The sequence below is a fragment of the Chenopodium album genome, chromosome 5 (assembly GCF_948465745.1).
Source record: "Chenopodium album chromosome 5, dcCheAlbu1.1, whole genome shotgun sequence".
Taxonomy (NCBI): domain Eukaryota; kingdom Viridiplantae; phylum Streptophyta; class Magnoliopsida; order Caryophyllales; family Amaranthaceae; genus Chenopodium; species Chenopodium album.
In genome coordinates, this window is record NC_137838.1 from 24,192,835 (window position 1) to 24,215,291 (window position 22,457).

Sequence of the window (22,457 nt, forward strand, 5' to 3'; positions counted from 1 at the left end):
AGAACAGCAAGGCAGTGTAGCTCCGATGGAGTTTTCTACCATTCGGACGGGTCGACTGTTTATTCAGACGGCTCAATAAGAGTGCCTCGAAGTGAGCTGTCGGAACACCCTAACATCCCTTCTTATCTTCCTCCAACCCCCACCTATTACCATTCGCCCACATCTAGTGGAACTCCCAGTGATGGAATCCTGGGGGAGGCGGATGAAGAATATCAACCCGGGCCTTCTGGAAAGGCGCCGGAAGAGAGTCTAGGGGAGGACCCCGCTGGCACCAGTCGGCGGTCCCCTAGCTCTGATGAGAGCTCTGATGACGAGTCGGCCTCGTCATCTTCTTCAGAGAATGCCTCCATAACTTCAGAGGAGGCTAGATCAAAAATAGATTCTGCCAGAGAGTCCCTGGCAGTAGATAAGGGGGAAAGCTGGGCCGAGCCGAGCGCTTCCAGGCGCTTGGAAAGAGCCCCCTATTATCAGCATGTTCCGCCCGGCAGGCGGAGCTCCATGGCATCCGGCCTTGCCAATTTTAGGCGCAAGGTCGTCCTAGGCTATGGCTATTCTTTGTCGGTCCCTAACGATGGCGACACCATAACCTGGCCGAGCCTGGCCAGCTATCAGGACAGAGCATTCGACTGCTATGAAGCGGCCTTCCAAGCTGGCCTCCGCTTCCCTCTCCATCCGGCCGTGGAGAGGATCTTGGACGGATACCAACTGGGTATCTGGCAACTTGTACCCAACTCCTGGATTAATATTCTGGGGTACGTTGCCGCCTGTGAGATGCTGCAGGTGGAGGCGAGCTTTGAAGCGTTCGCCCACATGCACTATCTGAGCAGGGCGCCTGCTAGGGGCGGTGAGGGCTGGTACACCTTGACCACTTGCAAGGGGTACATGATGGCTGTTGGCAAAGAGAACAAGTGGAAAGACTGGAGGACTAAGTTTTACATAGTCAAGTCTACCAACAGCCGCTTGAACCAAAAGTATAACAGATGGAATAAGAATCCACCTCTCCTAGCAGGCAGGAGCGCATTGCCGCCTATTCCCAGGCGGGCAAAGGAGGAGATCATGGACGCGGGGTTGTTTACCGTGTCCGTGTGGACGAATGATGAGGGGGACAAGGAGGTCACCCCTCAATGTTATCTCCCTTTGTACAAGTGGTTTGAAGAAGGAACATTCTTAGCCGCCTGTGGGCTAAGTTCTGAGATGCCGAGAGGTAGTCGGCCGTTTGTTTTATATGCAATTTACTTTTGCTTTTCAGTACTTGTTTAATGATGCTAACACTTGTTCATTTTTGCAGACAAAGCAATGGAGAAGCTCTCGGCCACAAGGAAGCCGGCTGTATCTGCTGCTCGATATAGGTCGAATGTCCTAAACAGGGCAGAAGCAACCACTCACACCAAAGTGGACGAGCAGAAAACTGGCGGCACCTCCAAGGTAGGAAATTGTTATACTTTCATTTCTGACCAATATTAAATTTGCCCGAATGATTTCTAACTTGTGTTTATCTTGTGTTGATGTAGGGTACGCCTTCCAAATCTCCTTTAAAACCATCCGACCCTAAGGTCCAAAAGACAAGGGCGGGTGATGTGAGCGCATCCGGCAAGGGCGGCCGGAAGCACATTGCTCATAAGCCCAAGAAGGGCCCAGACGCCTCTTCTGTCGAAGCTGAAAAGGAGATCAGCAAACCGGATGCTCAGAGGGCATCGAAGGGTGGCTTCAAGCAACCCACCGCTGCTGTCGGCTCAGCAGGAGAAAGGAGGAGTCTGGGGAGAGAGGAGGAACCGAAGGACGGTAAAAACCATTCGTCTTTATTGTTCTTCCATTTAGATATACTTGTGTTATTTTTCTAACTTTCTTTCCTTCTCAGTTCCTGTGCAGAGGCCGACTGTAATCCAGATGGCCAAGTCCATGCTGAGGGCGGTTGATCCTGACGACAAGGCGTTTGTCAGAGGAGTCGGCACCCTGGACATGGATGGCATCTTGGGGAACCTCTGCGAGGTATGAGTCTTAACTTAAGCAATTCTTTTTTTTTTTTTTTTTCTCAAGTCTTTATCCGCCTGGTTTTAACCATTCGGCTCTTTTTGCAGGCCATGCTGCGCGTCCAAGGGCTCAGGCAACCCCTCAAGGAGAAGTCCAAAGAGGTAACAGCCGCTAAGGCTCGGGCCGAGTCCGCCTTGGATCGAGCTCAATTTGATATTGCTCAAAATGAGTTTCTGACGTTTGATATGATGTATTCGCAGGCGGAAGCCAATATGCAGGTGAAGAAGGACCTGGACTCGTCCCTCCTGCGCATCACTTCCCTTAAGAAAGAGATTAATCTTAAGGAGAAGCTCGAGCCTCTTCAAGATGCCAAAGAAGAGGCCGAGAGAGCCAAGCAGAAGGTGGGCCGTCTGGAGCAGCGCCTCAGCAACCAGGAGCACCAGCTGAAATCCAAGTTTGAGTCCGTGGCTGAGCAAGAGAGAGAGGCTCTTGTTAAGCAAATGATGAGCGATTATGATGCCATCATGCGGGACACTTGGGCGGCTGTGCATCCAGACTCAGACTATCAGACTTGGAAATCCAAGTTTGATGAAGCCAGCAAAGCATTCGACGCTCGTCTTATTGAAGAGGCTGAGAATGCTGCGGCCGAGGAAAGCTCTGGGTCCGACTCTTCTGGGGAGTCGTCCTCTGGTGGTGAGGAGGAAGATCAGGCGGAGGAGCAAGAGAAAAATGATGAAGAGCAGCCGAAGGACAACAGGCCGGCTGCCAATGAAGAGGCTCTCCCCTGATCACTTAAGCTTTTTATTTTTTCTGTTTCTGCGTCCGAATGGCCAAGTACTTTGTTTTTCCGGCCTTCGTGTCGAGTATTTGTATTTTTACCGACCGAGGGGTCGGGTAATTTGACAATCTTTCTGGCTTTGCCAGATAACAATCTTAACCAATCGTCTGGTGGCGATTGGTCTTTTTTAATTTGAATCATTCGGCCATTTGGCTGAAGTTATCCATATTCTGTCCTTTGAATTTTTTGAATTTTTCATTGCATGTTTTTGGCTAAGTATTATAACCTGTATAGCATGCGAATGTTCTTGCCCCTGGACGGATGTCGAGTGGTTTCGGTTTATTGGATTGATTGAGTTAGAAATTGTTGATACTTAGAAGAGTATTTATGGTTTCTAAGTCAATCAATCACTATGGTGATTGCCCCAAACCACGCGGCAGACGTCCATCCAGAATTGGCAAACATAAGTGTTCATTCGGCCATTGGCTCGAACTAAACTCAAATTTCCACCTTAGCTAATTTGCTAAGGGGAAATCTCCGCCTGTTCTGCCCCATAAGCAAAAACAGGCGCCTCCGGCCATAGGCCTCTTTGAGATTAAATGCTAAGTTTGTAACTTAACCAATTTTGTTTAAAAATAATTGTCCGCCTGTCTTGCCCCATAGGCAAGGATCAGGCGTCATCCGGCCAATAGCCTCAATAAGTGCTAAGTAGTTAACTTAACTCGTATATTAATCAAATATTCCGCCTGTTTTTCCCCTGAGCAATAACAGGCGCATCCGGCTTCATGCCTCGCTTAGCCTCTACTTATGAAACAGTGACCATTTCTGAACTGCGCTAGGACAGATAGAAAATTCGGGTCTTTTAGATTTCACTTTCGATTAAAAAAAACGACTGCGAATGTTGCCTTAGCATTCGGTAGGGCCGCTTGATATATTTGTAGAGCAATGTGCCACCCAAATGGGAGATGCTTCTCCTCGACGAATTCGCCCGAATGGACGTCGCCGGTTATCTGACTCATGTTGGAGCAGACGGTCATACTCATGTTGGAGCAGAATGTGACCATTCGGTCTATTTTTTTTTATTAACATCCGTCCATGGGCCTCATCATGATTTTATCTGGCCTTAGGCCTCTTAAATGATTAAGTCAAGTGTTGGTATAAACTTAATGAATTTCGTAGGAACGATTGTTCTAAAACAATCGGCTCCTTTAGAAGGATTGGAGCGTCTACTGTTGGGACAGACGCTCTACAAACGTATTGGCCGTCTGTATTCAGGCGACACTAAAAAACTTAAATAAAAAGTTTGGGAAATGAAGGCATATTCTCATTATCAAGACTCGAGATTATAAAATTGAGGTCTTCACATTCGTACTTAGAAGTAGTACTTTTTCAAGTTGTCTACATTCCAAGTTCTGGGCAGCTGCCTGCCGTCTGGGTCTTCCAGGCGGTAGGTGCCGTCTCTTACTTCCTCATAGATTCGGTAGGGGCCTTCCCAATTTGGGGTTAGCTTTCCCTGTTCATTCACCCTACCGACTGCCTCCATTTTCCGTAGCACAAAGTCCCCCACTTTGAGAGGACGTTTGTGTACTCTTTTGTTATAAGCCCGAGTCATTCTCATACGGTATATCTCATGGCGCAAGGCAGCATTGCCCCTGCGCTCTGGAAGTGAGTCCAATGCTAGGCGCATGGCCTCCCAGTTCGCCTCTTCATCATACAACATGATTCGAAGAGTCGGCTCATAGTGCTCAATGGGCAGAACAGCTTCTGCTCCATACACCATAAGGAATGGGGTTTCTCTAGTTGCCCCTTTAGCAGTCGTTCTGATGGACCAGAGGACGTGTGGTAATTCATCCGCCCAAAGGCCACTAGCCCGCTCAATTTTCTTTTTAATCCCGTCTGAGATTAACTTGTTGAAGGCTTCAACCTGGCCGTTTGCTTGCGGCCGGCCGACTGATGCACAGAAACTTGAGACCCCCTGGTCTCCCAGCCAAGTCTTGAGTTGAGGCGTCTCAAATTGAGGACCATTGTTAAAAACCATAGACATGGGCACCCCGAAACGAGTGATTATATTCCTCCAGATGAAGGAAATGACGTCTTTAGTCTTGATGTTTTTGACTGCCTCCGCCTCTACCCACTTGGTAAAGTAATCCACAGCCACCAATATATAGCGCTTGCCGCCTGGTGCAGTCGTATATGGCCCAAGAATGTCCATGCCCCATTTGGCAAAGGGTATTGGGCTGTGGATGGCCGTCAGGTCTATAGCCGGACGATGGATGAGCTTGCCAAACTTTTGGCACTTGTCACATTTTTTCACCATTTCCATGGCATCCGACTCCAGGGTTGGCCAGAAGTAAAGCCACCTGGCCTTGGCCGCGAGGGATCTGCCGCCTATATGGGAGGCGCAGAATCCCGAATGCAACTCTTCGAGGACTTCCTTACCCTTTTCAGGGGTAACACACTTCAACAGGGGTTTCAAAAAGCCAGCCCTGAAGAGTTCTCCTTGTCGCAACTCGAAGTTAGCTGCTCGTTTTTTCAGAACAGCCGCCTCCTGTGGTGAGTCAGGGAGCGTGCCATCTGCAAGAATTCCAATGGGGTTTTCCTCAGATATACTTCTTTTTTCCATGACCTCCCAGAAAACTGACTGAGGCGTTTCACCGGAGGCGGATGATGCCAGTTTAGACAGAGCATCCGCCTGATTGTTTGAAGACCTGGGCACTTGAGTTAGATGAAATTCTTCAAGTGACCCAACTTCACTCTTGACCGCCTGCAAATATTTTATCATGGCCGGATGAGTGGCCTCGTACGTTCCATTAACCTGGAGTACGACCAGTTGAGAATCAGAGCAGGCGGCTATCTTCTTTGCCCCTGCCGCCTTGCAGTACCGGATGCCTGCCAGCAAGGCCTCATACTCGACCTCATTGTTAGAGACCTGAAACTTGAACCGTAGTGCGTATTCGTACTTATCTCCTTCAGGAGACTGACAGATAATCCCCGCAGCACAACCGTTAACAGTGGAGCTCCCATCCACATACACTTTCCAAACCTGGTCTGAATTTTCCGGAACAACCGGCCTTGTCATTTCGACAATAAAGTCAGCGAATGCTTGTCCCTTTATTGCCTTCCTTGGTTCGTAAGTGATTTCTAGTCCTTGCATTTCAATCGCCCATTTGAGCATTCGTCCAGAAGACTCCAAGGTTGTGAGTGGCCGTTTGATCGGTTGGTCAGTATAGACCTCTACCGCATGCACCAAGAAGTAGGGTTTAAGCTTCTTGATGGCCATGTAAAGGGAAAGGCCGAATTTCTCAACCATGGGGTACCGAAGCTCCGCGTTTCTCAGAACATGGCTAATGAAATACACCGGGAGCTGGATGTCGTCTCTTTCAGCTAAGAGAACGGCACTGAGGGCATGATCAGAGACGGCTAAGTACATGAAGAGCGTTTCTTTGGGCAGAGGGCTAACAAGCCTCGGCAAAGAGTGCAGATGAGTTTTCAGCTTTTGAAAGGCCGCCTCTGCCTCATCCCCCCATTCAAAGTTTGTCTTCTTTTTTATTGCCTGGAAAAAGTAGAGGCACTTGTCGCCTGACCGACTGAGGAATCTCCCCAGGGCCGCCAGACAACCTGTTAGTTTTTGCACTTCCTTCACAGTACGGGGCGACTGCATGTCGATCACCGCCTGTATTTTCTCAGGGTTGGCCTCTATTCCCCTTTGGTCAATCAAAAATCCGAGAAACTTCCCAGACTCAACACCAAAGACACACTTTTTTGGGTTAAGCATGACCTTGTGCCGCCTGAGTGTGGCGAATGTTTCTCGGAGATCAGCAAGGTGATCCGCCTGTTGTTTGGATTTGACTATCATGTCATCGATGTACGCCTCTACATTCCTTCCGATTTGATTAATGAAGACCGTATTAATCATTCGTTGGAAGGTAGCAGGCGCATTCTTCAAACCAAACGACATCACCGTATAACAGAACAACCCCTGATCAGTGACGAATGCCGCCTTTTATTGATCTTTTTTCCACAGGGGGATCTGATGGAAACCTGAATAGGCGTCCATGAAACTCATCAGGGCATGTCCGGCTGTTGAGTCGACCAGACTGTCGATCTTAGGCAATGGATAACTATCCTTTGGACATGCCTTGTTGAGGTCTGTGTAGTCAACACACATCCGCCAAGTTCCATTCGGCTTTTTTACTAACACAACGTTAGCTACCCACTCAGGGAAATTGCACGGTCGAATGAACTTGGCGTCTAACAGCTTTTTTACTTCGGCAGCTGCCGCTTGACTTCTTTCTTCGCCGTGGTTTCTTTTCTTTTGCCGGATGGGCTTCTTTTTAGGATCCACGGCGAGTTTGTGGACAGCGAGATCCGGGCTGATGCCTGGCATCTCCTCCACTTCAAAGGCAAAGATGTCTTTGAATTCCCTTAGCAGCTGGTGAAGGCTTTCACCCAGCTTTGCAAAAGCAATCGTCCCCACCTTAACAGTCCGCTCTGGACGGCTGTCGTCCAGAGGGATATCAATGTGTTCACCAACAGGCTGGGGACGAAGATCATCCGACCGTTCCCCGGTCAGTGATTGCTATTGCTTTTCTTTTTTAACCACCACCAGCTGATCAGTCTTTCTTTTCTTTCCGGCTGGTGGGGCCGACTGATCTTCCTCGACATCGTCGAGGTCGATTGTTTGCTTGCCCCGACCGGATGCTACGGTCGCGGGCTTGACATCCGAGAGGTAACACTCTCGAGCCGTCTTTTGGTCCCCATTAAGGGAACCGACTGTTCCATCATCCTTCTCATACTTGAGTAGCATGAGAGCAGGGATGATGACGGCCTTACACTCATTAAGAGTGGGACGGCCAAAGATGAGGTTGTAAGCCGTGAGCTCTTCAACCACTAGGAAACGGATGGTCATGTGCCGACCGTCTCCCCTGCTTCCCAGGCGGACAGGTAGGTCAATTCGTCCGACTTGGTGCACAAGTCCTCCCCCAAACCCAACAAGGGTGTGGGTGACCTCCATCATGCTATCCGGTTTTCACTTGAGATTGGATAAGCATTTGAGGCTGATGAGGTCAGAGGAGCTTCCTGTGTCAATCAGAATTCGGCCAACCAGCTGGTTGGCGACCTTGCACTCAATGACAACAGGGTCATCATGCGGCCGACGGACTTTGCCTCTGTCCTGCTCGGTGATGACAACTTTAGGGAAGGTCCTTGGTACCCCGAATAGTTGGGCCACCACCGGCAAATCCGCCTGCTATGGTGTACACCGGTTCTTCATCAGTTTCAGCACTTACAGCAGGCTGGGGAGTCTTTTTCTTGGACTGCCCCGGATTTGCTTTTGAAGTCACTTTGGACTTCACATAGGACTTCAGCTGTCCTTTGTCAGCTAGACGGTCAAGCTCCCGCTTGAGACTAAAGTAGTCGTTCGTGTCATGGCCAACATCCTCATGGAAATGGCAATGCTTGTTTTTGTTCCGATTTTCAGCGGAACCTTTCATAGGAGTCGGCTTTTCAAGAGTCAGCCGATCCTTAATTTTCAAGAGGATGGAGCATCAGTCCTTGTGGAATTCGTACCTTGGGACGTACGGTTTCCACTCCTTTTTCTTTTTCTGGGCCGGTTGATCAGAGTTATCAATGGCTCAGACTTGCTTTTTCTTTTTGCTCTCTTCCGGCTTAGGAGCCGGCTGAGCAGGCCGACTCTCTTTCTGCCGGTCGGACTTCTTATGGTCCGACTGCTTATTGGAGGAGCAGAGTTCGGTCGCCTGTATATAGGCTTCCGCCTCTTGCAAGGCTCCTTGCAGAGTAAATATTTGTTTGCGGACGAGTTCGTACTTAAAAGTAGACCCGTCCTTCAGACCCTTGAAGAAGTCTGTGAAGGCGACCTCATCAGACAGCCCATGAATCTGGATTCGGACCAGATTGAACCGCCTGACGTAGGAACGCAAGCCTTCTCTATCTCCCTGCTGTACATTGCCCAAGTCAAGACTTGTCTTTTTGGCAGGGATGTTCATAGAGAAGTTTGAAGCAAACAAGAACGCAAGCGTCTTGAAGTTATTTATGCATCCAGCCGGCAGGTTGCCAAACCACTGCTGGGCTATGCCCTTCAGGGTGGCTGGAAAGCAACGACACCATGCGGCATCATCCAACACCTGTAAATACATGAGGTGGGTGTATGCTAGCAGGTGGTCTTCTGGGTTGGAGGTCCCGTCATAGGCTCCAACTAGAACGTTTTTAACTTTAGCCGGCTGTACGACTTCAGTTATTTCCCTGGAGAAGGCAGAGGGTTGATCTCCAAGGTGTTGCAGCCTAAGCTGCCAGTCCATCGGCTGATAGCCGTATGCCGCCTGTCCTCCATAGAGGGTAGGTTGCATGTAAGGTACAACTGGCGCCTGGTACAGTGGTTGTGCCATGTACTGGGCGGACTGAATCACATGAGGCCCAGACTGAACTCGTTGGATGCTTGCTGGGGTCTCATGTACAGACTGAGAACACCGCACAGAGGTATTCCGAAAGCTATCATGATAAGTCGACGTTGAAGCCGACTCTGATTGCTGGGTTCTCCTCTCCTCAATGTATTGTCGAGCGTCAGAGAACGTTTTCTTGCTACCATCCGGCTGTATGTGCCGGATGGGTTTTCTTGCGCCCGTTTCTGGGAAACGGAGCCGAGAAAGGTCAAATTGGGGCCTGGCCTTCTCCTTAGGAGCAGGATGAGGAGTCGGCTGACGGTCCCTGACCGACTTCTGTTTGCCAGCTTGGGCTGGCTTCTTGGCCGACCGCTCCTTTCTAGGAGCAGGCGACTTCTTCGAGGCGAGCTGCTTGATTTCACCCCTGAGGCTGCTCAGGAGTGACATTAGCTCATCCCGAGTGACGGGAGTTGATCCTGCCGCCTGGGAAGGATCAACCGGCCGCCCCGAGGGCTTCTTTGGCTGACCAACAGTTTTGCTTGGCCCTGCCTGGTCATGGTGGCGCTCCCGCCTCTCCTTACTGCGGATGCGCTTAGAGATGAGGGATCCATTTGGATCCACATAGGTTTTGACGTCAGCGTCGTCCCCTGAGTCATGGTCCGTTTGGACCAGTATATCATTTGGAGGCCGAATGGCCTCTGGATTTGGTACAGGTTCTTGTGAAGCCATTTCAGAGGTACTCTTCCCACAGACGGCGCCAAATGTTTCGGGGGTTTTTGTCCCTTGGGAGAGTTACAACACTAAAACTGGATTCGACTGAGGATGCCTGTACCTGCAAAGCAAACAGACCGCCGGATGGTCGGTGGTCCGCCTCCGAAGATTAAGTTAGTAAACGTTCGGTAATAAAACGTGCGGAAGTAAAGTTTATCTGCTCGGATTCCAAGCTCAGGTAAAGTGTTGTGTGTTCCTTGAAAACGACAGCTCTGTGGTAAGTGACGTGTTGTCTCGTATTGCGTGTATATCCTCTCTCGTCATAAATGACAGAATGTCCCTATTTATAGGGTCCTTTTGAAAAGTGTGCCCCTCCTAGGATCTGGTGACCTAGGAATTAGGTCACGCCGTTTTGCGGCGCCACGGGATTTGGGCCTTTGAAGGCCGCCATCCCAGGGCCAATACCTGAGTGACACGTGTCACTGAGCCCAAAAGGATTCTGAGGCACCTTTTGGGTGACACGTGTCGCCACCTAAATGGTCCCTGCTGGATCTTCAGTCCGCGTAGGACAGAGAAGAGTCCACACTCCACGTGTCATCATTCCATAGGTCCGAATGGCACCTATATGGAGGACACGTGGCGCTTTCTGATTGGGCCACCTGGCCGAGTATAAAATACCCAAATCAGAAGCCATAAGATAGGACATGGGGTTCCATCTAGGCCCGACTTTGGACATGTTTTTTCACACCCACAGAACAAGGCCCTCAAAATCCAGGGGCCCATAATTTTAAAAAAAAGTGTTGACTCTATTAAAAAAAAAATCTGAAGTACCTTATCACCTTCTTTCGCGTAAAACTAAAAGACCACCATTTTCAAACTAAAACAAAACAATTCATCCTAAATCTTTGACTTTGCCTTTTTAAATTCCCTTGAAAAATTCATCCAAAACCTTTTAAAAATAGTCCTTTAAAAATTTAAGGGCCCAATTTTTATAGTTAGAACAGAGCCACCGAATTGGCGGAGACGGCCCTGGTTCGATCTACTTACAAGTCAAAATGAGCTTCCATACTAAAATCAATAGAAAATAATAAGATTCCAAGCTAAACTTGGTGTAGTGAGAAATATTGCACCTTCTAACTATAGACACTTTGAGGGTATGAATCACTTACCCTCCCCCCCCCCCCCCCCAACTCCCAAAGTGTATGACTTGTAAATATCGAACCCAAAAAACGTAAGGATTGAGGTACAGACAACGTCCTTCTCCTTACCACAAAAAAGTCCCCCGGCCTTCATATTTTATTACTTGGTCCATTTATCCATGTGCGGAGTTTTAGAAGGAATAGTAGAAAGTAATAAAATATGATGAAAGTGGGGTTGGTTGAAGAATAAAAAAATCTAAAAAAAAGCAAAAGTAAGTATAAGTTGGGAGGAGAGAAAATATGAAAAATATTAAAATATGATATGAGTGGACTACTATTGGAAGGAAATTAGTGTAATATTGTATTATTGTTAAAGATTTCCAAAAAAGAAAATGAAACAATTAATAAAATACGATCGTTAAAGGGAAGTAGAGAATGTAATAATACGAAGGGAGTAAATAAATAAAATTGAAGATAAGAGGGATAAATCTTTTAGCTTACAAGGTACTCCCTTCGTTTGAAAACAAATGTCATACTTTAGGCTCGTTTGGTTGAATGTAAAAATTGCAAATTTCTTGGAAATTTAATTTCCCATGAAATTCTGAAAAGTATTTGGTTAACCCAGGGAAGTTCCACTTACCTAGGTCCCCCCTAGGTAATTAACTTCCCCCATTTTGTGGGAAGTGAAAATTCATCGGAATTTTTACTTCCCATGAATTTGTCAAACAAAGGCTACACATACAATTGTTGTATGTGGTCCCTACATACAACCACAATTTGTCATTTTTTATTGGCTAAAATTATGGGTCCAAGTTCTATTTGAATTCAATTTATATTTGACTCCTAGTTTTCTTCCCTTTTTTATGATGTGTCAAATTTCTAGTGGTATTGTATGTAGGGACCACATACAATGATTGTATGTGTATAAGCTCTCGACAACTTCAAAGAAATTCAATTCCTAGGAATTCCAATTTCTCATGCTTTTATTTGTCAACCAAACAACACCTTTGACTTTTTCACTTTTTATAGGAACCACATTAACCTCGGTTTGTGCATTATATATAAGATTAAATATTGTCATGTTTCACGTAGATATTTGTAAAGATTGTATCAATGTATAGTTTCCGATTATCAACTTAATATACTCTTTTGCATATTTTTTTGAAGTAAAACGTTTTGACTTTTTGCACTATTTACCTAATTAACTTTGACTAAAGTTGGTGACTTATAAGAAATAAATATAGTTTGAAAACTCTACATAGTGACCCTCTACTATTGCTTTTTCCAAGTTGTGCCCCTCTTTTTGAAATTTACACATTGTAACCCTGTAACACAATTAATTACTATACGGTGACGTTGTCATTTAGCCGTTAACAAGTTTACATTTTATTTAAATCATCGTTAAAGCGTTAATAGAGCCTACTCTCCACCTATTACTCCTTGAATCCCAAAATTACTAACACAATTTCCATTTTCATCTGTCCTAGAATGCAAGCACATTACTAAATATAGTATAAGACTCTTCCATGACTCGCTGGTTTTTTTTTTTTTTTTTTTTTTTTTTTTTTTTTTTTTTTTGAGATCATGACTCGCTGGTTTTTGGAAACAATTTCAACCACATAAAAAAAAGAATCAAAAGAAATTACTTTTTTGGTCTAGGGTTTTTACTATGATGTAAATATTCTGGTAAGGGTTTAGTAGCAAATTGACCATCTTAGCCTTTAAGAATCCAAATTGAGCTCAAATTTGATAAACTAAAAATATTTTATGATTAGAAGATTGAAAGAACATGTCCTAAGTATATATACCCCGTATTAGATTTTGGATTGGATTCTAGATTCTAAAATTCTCTCTCCTCTTATTTTCTAATTCTGGGTTTCCTCACAAAGAACCCTAGACCAAAGGAGTAATTATCACACCAATTCTCTCCTCGACTATTATTCAGTGTTATAAAACTAAATATTCCTTCACAAACTAAGCTAGTTTGCTAATTTGTGACGACATTGGAAGTTTCTGTCAGATTTGGGGATTGTTCGTTCAGGTAATTTTTTTTTAATTGTACAGATTTTTCTAATTACGGTCGGGTTTTCACGAAATTTTGTTTAAAATTAGTTCAGGTGCAGTGTTCTATAAATTTTATTTTTGTGTTTTTCTAATTACGCCCTTAATCAGGGGATTTGACGAATTCTGGAACAAAGATCAGTTAGGGTTCATGCTACTGTATTTGTTGTTGAAAATTTAACATAGTTGATTAACACGCGAATCTCATATACAAACCTCAAATTGTAGAGGCTGCAATAAGATCTCGGCGTTTGGGTTTCTAAATTCGGTCCCAATTCAAATTTGTTAAATTTGGTTGCTTTTATTTTATTTATTTTTTAATTCATGCTGGAATAAATCAATTAATCAGTTGAATGAGTAAGTATGATGTATGTTTGCTTGGATTTAAAGGTTTCCAATGACAATTGTATGTACCTTTCATTTGTTATGACTATGTCAATGAGACTTCAAAATTGTACTTGTATAATGAATTCTGGTATCTGGTCAATTGAGGTTGTTATTTACCCTTTTCCTTTTGTTGTTCAGAGAAGATGATTAACTTATTCAGAGTGAAAGCAAAACAAAAGGAAAATGCTGAAAATCTTAATGGAAAGACCCATGTCAAAAAACAGTCAGCTGGAGAACTACGTCTCCATAAAGGTATTAGTTCTTAAGAAGCTGTTGTTATTGGGATTCATATTGTTATATAAATGTTGCTGTAGTCTTGGCCTTGTGTAAGTTGTGTTCAATTCAGCATTAGAAGTTTTGGCTCAAATTTCAAAAATCCCATCCTTTTTGTATGTTGCTCCATATTTGTCATACACAAGTAATGAAAAAAAATAAAATTATTTTAGGCGTCGAGCACACTAAAGAATAGCTGATCCACGAAGGGGAAAAAATTTATACGACTTTGTATCATTCTTTTTCATTTTCATCATCTGCGAATGAATTATATGGGGTTCCTCACTCTATTGTTCAATTACCCTAGACTCATGCATATATGAACATGTCTTTAGTTATATGTAAGAGACTGGGATGGAGATTTTACTCTCTCTTTTTGTGCGTGTGGATTGGGTGGATTGGTGAGATTCTTGCTCATCAGTTGCTCTGTTCAGACACATGTCTTGGTTTTAAAAAGCGCGCCTTGCTCCCAGGCTCTGGGAAATGGGCTTTAGCTAGGCGAGGCTCAGTCACCTATGGAAGGCGCGCACCTCAAAGTGCCTTTGGTAAGGTGTGCCTCTGCGCCTCAAGGAAAATAACTAATATTTAAGTTATAAATTGAAGAATGATGGACATTTTTTCAAATTCAAACTACCTGAGCTTTACATATATCATTATTTTATTTATTATGAATCTTGTTAACTGGTATTAAGTACAATCAAAGTAAAAAATAATTTGAAATAAATATATAAATACATGTGCCTTGCATACTAGAGGCTCGCGCCTTGCGCCTCACGCCTAGGCTGCAAGGACCATTTGCGCCTTGTGCCTTTTAAAACTTAGACAGATGTGATGTTGATTGTTTATATCATGATTTGCACTGAAAAGTGTTTGCAAGCTTCACACTTTCTTTCATAATTTGTTGCCAGTTATAAACTGATCTTTCTGCATAATAAAAGAAACACATTATCCTTATTAGAATAGTTTTATGCGGCAATCTATTAACATCTCATCTGCTGCATTTGGTCCTGGACTCCTTGTATCCACTAAATCTGCATTGTGGAGATTGGAGGTTTTTATGAAACGTATGATCAACATATTATTATGCTTCACTTTACTGTTACCTCTTCTGTTTACATATTGTGGCTCTAAACTATTGACTTTTTCTAGATATCAGTGAACTGAACCTGCCTAAATCGTGTACCATGTCATTTCCCAATGGGAAGGATGACCTGATGAATTTTGAAGTTACTATCCGGCCTGATGAGGGATACTATTTGTAAGTTGTCTCTTCTACTAAATCATTCCAACACCTAGATTGCATCACGAGTCTCATAATTGATATCTTCTATTAATACCAGTCATAGGCTATTGCTAACCAGTGTGTAGTTCTTGCTTGTCTTTGTACCTATGTCATTAATTCTTGACTTTGTTTCTTTCCCTTTTTATTTTATTTATTTAATTATAATTATCATCTCTTAGCCATCAATATTGCTTTATTCTTTGTTCTCTTTTTTCTTGTAATTATGGAGGTATGGAGAGGGTGAAATTTTTGTCAAAATCTACTTTACAATGAACACATCATTTTGACTTTTCCCTTTGCCTAAAACTATTTTTAATATGAAATAATTTTTTTTTTTAAAAAAAAAAACTTTTGATGGTATAAATTGAATTTATTCGCACAACATTTCACACATTGATTTATAATTAACTGTATCAGAAAAAAGAAGTCAGAGCTAATAAATGAATAGTGTCCAATGGTCCCAAGGTCCAAACAATGCATATATTGTGTTACTGAGGAAGTAATTATATTAGTGTGGAGTAAATTAGATTAGTATATTTCTATTTGGATCATAGAACTTCATTAATAATTCAGTTGGCTATGCTTTATTTGCATTACTTGTTTCTTTCATCTTATCAAATCCCTCCATTTCAAAAAGTTCTCCTTGACTTTATTATTTTTTTGGTGAGTCACACCATTTAAATAGGTAGAACTTTAAGAGACGGAGCAATAATTGCATAGTGTATTGATATACTTAGGGAACTTTTGATTGCAGAGGTGGCACCTTTGTATTTACCTTTCAAGTTCCATCTGTATATCCTCATGAACCTCCAAAGGTTAAGTGCAAGACCAAGGTAAATACAGTGATTCTCAATGGAAAACCGTCTTATTCTACATAAAATGACAAGTCATAAGTTATGTGTACTTTTTGTATGCATCTGGCAGGTATACCATCCCAACATCGATTTAGAAGGGAATGTCTGCCTTAACATTCTAAGAGAAGACTGGAAACCTGTTTTGAATGTAAACACTGTCATCTATGGGTTGTATCATCTCTTCACGGTACTAACATATCTTTTTTATCTGGATATTGTTTTATCTTTTATTGCTACATGCATTGCGTTATAGTGGGCATTTTATTTGTGTGTGCAGCAACCAAACTATGAAGACCCTTTAAATCATGATGCCGCTGCTGTGTTGAGGGATAATCCGAAAATGTTTGAATCTAACGTGAGAAGAGCTATGGCTGGGGGTTATGTGGGTCAAACTTTCTTTCCTAGGTGTGTTTCTTGATGGTTATGATGCTGTTAACTTGGATGTGAAGGGTGTTGTTTAACCTCCTGGGAATTATATTTAAACCTGTACCAATTTCGCCAAGGGTGTATTTGATGATTGGTATATACTGTGTTGCAATGAGAATTTAGTCAAATGACTTGAAATATGGTTTCCTCTTGTGCCAAAATAAACACTTGTTAAATTGTGCTAACAATTTGGAAATATTTGTCAAAATTTATACCGTATCATTTACTTTTTTACGCTTTCGTTGTTCTTGGTCATTTTTTTCAAGAGTTTTAAAAGTAAAATTAACAGGCAAAACAATCCAAACTGAATATAAATAAGTCAAATTTGCCTAAATCCAGGCACAGGTGAACCTACAAATGTATTGGATAATTTTTGCTTTCTAGAGTGTTTCTTTGTTGTTTGTGATTGTTAATAAGCCATTATGGGTAGTAGGCCGATAATGGAATTGGTAAAGAGTTGATGACCGGGCCTTTGTCCTTATCATACCGGAGGAAATAGAAATGGAGGAATGTTATATATTTGTAAATACATAATATTGATTAAAATATTTTAAAAACACATGGTAGAGAGAGAAAAGAGGAGAGAGATGTGAAGAGAGAAGTATGTAGGTGGATCCCACCTATATTTTGGTCGAATTGTATCACGTGATTGGGGACTACATGTTGATTGTTCCATTGAAAGCTTATATATTACTATTGAATCATCAGTAATACTATTTATAAATTTAGTATAATTGAATGTATATATAATACCACCCATTGAAAGCTTATATATTACTATTGGATCATCAGTGATACTATTTATACATAAATTTAGTATAATTGAATGTATATATAATACCATTATATGCATATATAGTATGTTTAGTGATACTAGTTGATCATTTATTGATACCAGAATATGCATTCGTTTGTAATTACACAAATGCATCTTGTTATGCATTTCTACATGCATAACATTCCTCCATTTAAAAACCCTAGACATATCGATATTGGCACCATCCCATACAAAAATAATTAATATACTTTTAAATACCAATATTGTGGGGGTATCAAGTTCTTTTTTTTTTATAAAAAAAAAAAATCTTTTTTTCTTGAAAGAAGTCCCAAAGGACATTAAATTTCATTAAATAAAGTCATATGACATCTACAATTGACAATTAACAATAATAAAAAGAGATGTAACAAAAGCAAAAGTAAATTAATTGGGGAAGGGCTAAGAATACAAATACATAGATATAACACTTTGGCACATTCTCGATTCGTTGTCTCATAAAACTTTTTGAGTGGATTATCGCTACTTCATAGTTTTGTGAGGAAGAAAATTCTTGTGTTAAATTCGTAACCCGAATCCGAGACATAATCAATTGAAGCCCCGCACAATTGGAGACCTTATTAAGTGCAAATAAAACAACCTTGTCTTTCGAACAGATCGAAAAAACCTTGTCTTTCGAAGGAGATAAACCCTTTCTTTTGAGGGAGACATTATTATAATCCAAAAAACAAAAAAAAAAAAAATGTAAAAGAAATAAAGATTGGGGCTTTCCACCGGTGAAATCCGATGGAAGCCCCTTTAAAGTTAACAATGGAGTCTAAAGTTTAGGTGAGAGAACAGAGAGAGGAGACTAGTTTGTTTTTTGTTTTTTTTTTTTTTTTTTTTTTTTTTTTTTTTTTTTTTTTGTGTCAAGTTTTTAAATATTAGTATATCTTTTTGGATTTTTCAACTTACTAGGTTAAATTTGTTAAGTACTTTTGAGAAATAAGGTGTATGTTAAAAATTAAAAGAAGCAAGAAAAAATATTTAATTACACGTAACAGTTATAATATTGACCGTTACGTTTATGTAGAACTAATGTCATAATTCAGATACAATTTTTTTTCCTTAAGTAACAATGATTTATTTTAAGAAATTACTTTTGGAGGGAAAATTTTTAATACTACAATATTTTTTTTTTCGTTAAGTAACAATTTTTTTTTCCTTAAGTAACAATGATTTATTTTAAGAAATTACTTTTGGAGGGAAAATTTTGGAGGTAGTACATTATTAACAAGTGTTTTTTTATTCGCTTTTAGTAGAATGTAATTGATAGCACCACAAAACAACACAAAAATGGATTTTAATATCACAGAAAACTGAAACTTTTATTAATAGATTCCACCACCACTTAAGATATTCTTGGATCTGTTAAGTGGGATTCACACTGCCACATGTCACCATATTATTAGTTAAAAAAAGAAATAAATAATTATCCCAAAAAATAACCCTAGTCACCCCATCCCCACCACTGGCACCCCCTCTTACGTCGGAACCCTCCCTTCGACACTCCGATAGCCACCAAAACCTACACCACCTCCAACACACCCACAACAACCAAACTCTACACCACTTTTGACACACCCCTAGCCACCAGAACCCCCTCCTTCACCAACAGTCACCTATCAGTTTTTTTTTACTTTCTAAAATAAAAGAGCACCTAAAGGCCTAAATCGATCGATTTAGGGCCGAATTCGACCACTCAGGCCCTAACCGACTGATTTCAAGCGCTAGTGGCACTTTAGGTGGTGGAATGAGAGTTGCGTGTGTTTCTGGTTGCTTAGGGTTTAGGGAGTTGCAAGTTTGGGGTTGAAAATGTGTGGGGGAAAGGGAGGGGGTGAAGTTCACCACAGGGTAAGGAGGAAAGGGAGGGGGGTGACGGTTGGTTGGTTGGTGGTTTTGACAGTGAAGGAGAGGGTTTCGGTGCCAACTTGGGTTTGGCGACACTAGGGGTGTTGGCGGTGGGTTGTAGGCTGCCGGCGGTGGTTGGGTTAGGGTTTATGGTTTTTTTATTTTAAAAAATTTGTTTTTTTATCTACTAGATTAGTGACACGTGTACGTTGTAAGGCCCATCAATGATTTTTTTGGATGACATACAATGGTGTTTTAGTTTTTTTGTAGTATTATAATAAAAGGTTTAAATTTTGTGGTGATTTAAGTAATAAAATCTTATATATTATTTGTATTACTAATGTATGATAGTCGAAGTACTGTCCCTAGATCTGTAAATTTCGATTATAATAAACGGGTTTGAGTCATTATAATACCCGTTTTTGAAAACGGGTTTGGGTCAATGATAGATGAGTCTTATAAATTCCATGTATGATAGTCAAAGTAGTATTATAATAAACGGGATTGGGTCAATTTCGATTTAGGTCGGATCAGTTCAGGTCAATAATTTATGGGTTACATTTGGGTCGGGTCTTCTCCAAGTCGGTTCATATTTGGGTTCGGGTCTCAAATACTCGAGTCAACGCGGGTCTAGGGTTGGTTTCAGGTCGGGTTCGGGTAATCATTTTTTTCGGGTTTAGACGGGTCGGTTAATAATCGGATTTAGGTCGGGTTAGCTTTTGACATCTCTAACAGTCCATGGCATTTTAATTTTGCTTAAAACTCTATGCAGCGTATTTGGTCCAAGGATCAATCTTAACAAGCATGTAATCCCCCCTGAAAGTTATTTTAACATATTTATTTTTTTTTTTAAAATAATAAATTTATTCAATTGACATACCATAAACTTTGTAAACAATTAATGATTTTTTTTATTCAAAATCCCCCTTCCTACAAATTTTATAAATAACTTTTTTTGTATAAAGATGTTATTGTTATGAAATATTGTATCATCCTTTATCATTTCGGAATGTTCTAGAACTAGGGTTTATTGTTATCTAAGCAAACCCTACTTATATATATTCCCACTCTATAAAATAAAATAGATTGATCTATTCTCTCCCTAATTTCTCCTCTTTCTATTTAATTTTATAACACGTTATCAGCACTAAAGCTCTACCCGATTGAATTAGGTTAATCCACTCTAATAACCAGGAAATTAATCTTAGTCGATTAAGCATTAACCTTGGCCGATAAGGCGACTAATCGTTTAATTTAAATCTCAATCAAAGGTACGTATATACTTCAGATTGCTTTATGTAAATAATTCTATGTACAAGCGAATATGAATAATTTCGATTTTATTTCCATCGATTTGATAATATCACTTAAATTAACGTATACTACTTCTATTGCAAGTTATTCTTTTTCCACTTTATTTTGTTTAAGAATGATTATTAGAGCAATTTCATAATGAATTTGTGATTATCCTATTCACATGTGCACAATTTTTTTTTTTTTTTTTATTTTTTTTATTTGTATAATTGTATTGCATTGTATCGTATTGGTCAATATTTCTTTTTTTTTTGTTACTGTGACTTTGAATTAGTATAGAATTTTATAGCATGATCGGCAAATTCCATTAAAGATTTTGAAATATTTGTTGATCATTAGTTGGACTTATTTATCAAAATCTTATCGGCTAATCAAGTCGGTAAATCGGTTACGTTATTTTATCGTTTTGTTAATAAATAATAGGATCAAATTAACTATATCTATGCTAATCTTTATGTTCAGTGTTATAGTTTATGATACTACTTAATTATATTGTGATTAAATAATAATTTATTATTATTTTCTTTATTGGCTATGATACGATAATTTTTAACAATATGGAAATCAATCCTATCCGATTAAGAGATAAGGAAAACCTATCATCATCAAGGTAAATGTTTTGTATTTACTGAAATAATTAGTATGAAATTTATCATGAAATCATCACCTTTTATGTTAAGATTGAACTATATTCTGATTTATTATACATGTACATGTTTTCCATAATGCAAAGTATATATGATAATATGATATGCACCACTTGTTGAAGTTGTGGTATATAGTGTTATTGATTCTTGCTTTTATCAAAATAAATGATTAAATAGTTTGTCTAAACTTCTTATATGCATGAAGAACACAATTTGGTACCTTGCATGCGTCGAAGAGGTTGCAAAATGTTAACAGCCTAACAGAGTATCCATTATTATTCTCTCTTTTATAGGTTCAATAATTATCTTAAAAACTTCCTCCTTATTTAAAGCATATATGCTAGTTTTCTAGTACAATAGAAATAAACTTGTATTAGTCGTGGAGTACGTAAATGTAGATATTAATTGTGTTACATATTTAACTTTAAGAGTCTAAACTATCTTGATTGAATCAAGTGATTATTGTATCATGTTAATACTGTCCTTGGTAGAATAAAGTGAACCAGTCAAGTTGTGTAGCAAAGTACCAAATAGTACTATTTTATTAAAATAAAAGAAAGAGTCATAATTAGGAAGATAATTTTTTTTATATGGTTCTGAAGCTCTTTAAATTATGAAGGGTCAAAAACTCTCCAAAATAACATGAAGATACGTATATGCCTTTAAATTACTATTAGTTTGTAAAGTATGTTGCCTAAATTATCTACCATTCCCAATACTAATGTGGTTTTATAAGCACAATGTTATAAGAGAATATACAAAAGATTTTGTGTAATATTTTATATGAAAACCAAACTCAAGGTGAGAATTGATAATTCATATATTACTTGATTTACTCACTCCCAGAAGTGAATAGGAATTTGAGGAATTAATAGGATAACAAGTATGTTTGCATTATAGTTTCTTGATTATATATGAAAAATATCTATTTGAACAAGAAATAGTGATTAAGTTAAAGAAATTTAGCATGACATTATGAGTTTCGTAGTTGAAAAAAAATGTATTCATTATGCATATACTTTAATTTTGAGAATTTTCAATATAAAGATTCATATAATTGGGCAAGAGGAAAAGAATAGTTTTGTTTTGTTTGATACATGTATTGCTAAAGAATTTATGGCTTAAAAAGACCAAGAGATATAAAGATTGTTGGACTATTTGTATACCCCATATGCAAGGATTAGGGGGAGACAATGTTTATTCCATTGCTTTTATGTAATCCTTGCACATGAATAATTAAATATGTTGATGGTCAGTTTGGTACATACACTAGCCTAAATATCTATGATTTATTTCTTAATAGAGGTGGCCACATGATAATCAAATATTTAGAATGATACCATCCTGAAGATGGATATGAATAAATGTCATTAACTATATACTAGCTATAAATGTATATATAAACTGATGTCCTAGAAGGACAAAATCAGTTGCTATTGAAACTAGCATACCTAAAGTGTGGTAATCCAAAGGGTTACAGCGATAAGAATCCTTGGAAGAGGAAATGAGCAATAATTGACAATGACAAATAAGAGTAAGTGACACATTTTT

The 22,457-nt window shown here is 40.3% G+C and overlaps 1 protein-coding gene across 2 annotated transcripts; it reads left to right on the plus strand.

Moving 5' to 3' along the window:
• Nucleotides 1-12,809: 12,809 nt before the first annotated feature.
• On the plus strand, nucleotides 12,810-16,512 carry LOC145630608 (NEDD8-conjugating enzyme Ubc12-like). Of its 2 annotated transcripts, none has more exons than XM_081682837.1 (6): nucleotides 12,810-13,038; nucleotides 13,589-13,697; nucleotides 14,868-14,976; nucleotides 15,755-15,833; nucleotides 15,925-16,041; nucleotides 16,132-16,512. In XM_081682837.1, exons 2-6 carry the CDS (start codon nucleotides 13,589-13,591, stop codon nucleotides 16,270-16,272), a joined length of 555 nt encoding a protein of 184 aa, XP_081538963.1. In that variant the 5' UTR covers nucleotides 12,810-13,038; the 3' UTR covers nucleotides 16,273-16,512. The 2 variants fall into 2 exon arrangements, with proteins under 2 accessions (XP_081538963.1, XP_081538962.1); XM_081682836.1 differs by having other exon boundaries at nucleotides 12,812-13,038; nucleotides 13,584-13,697.
• The last annotated feature ends 5,945 nt before the right edge of the window (nucleotides 16,513-22,457 follow it).

Bases quoted from the DNA above. Each gene is read 5' to 3' on its own strand.
- LOC145630608 (XM_081682837.1), top strand. From the start codon at position 13,589: ATGATTAACTTATTCAGAGTGAAAGCAAAACAAAAGGAAAATGCTGAA. The intron at 14,977-15,754 runs GTAAGTTGTCTC...TTTTGATTGCAG, and splicing joins CCTGATGAGGGATACTATTT to AGGTGGCACCTTTGTATTTA. The intron at 15,834-15,924 runs GTAAATACAGTG...TGCATCTGGCAG, and splicing joins AGGTTAAGTGCAAGACCAAG to GTATACCATCCCAACATCGA.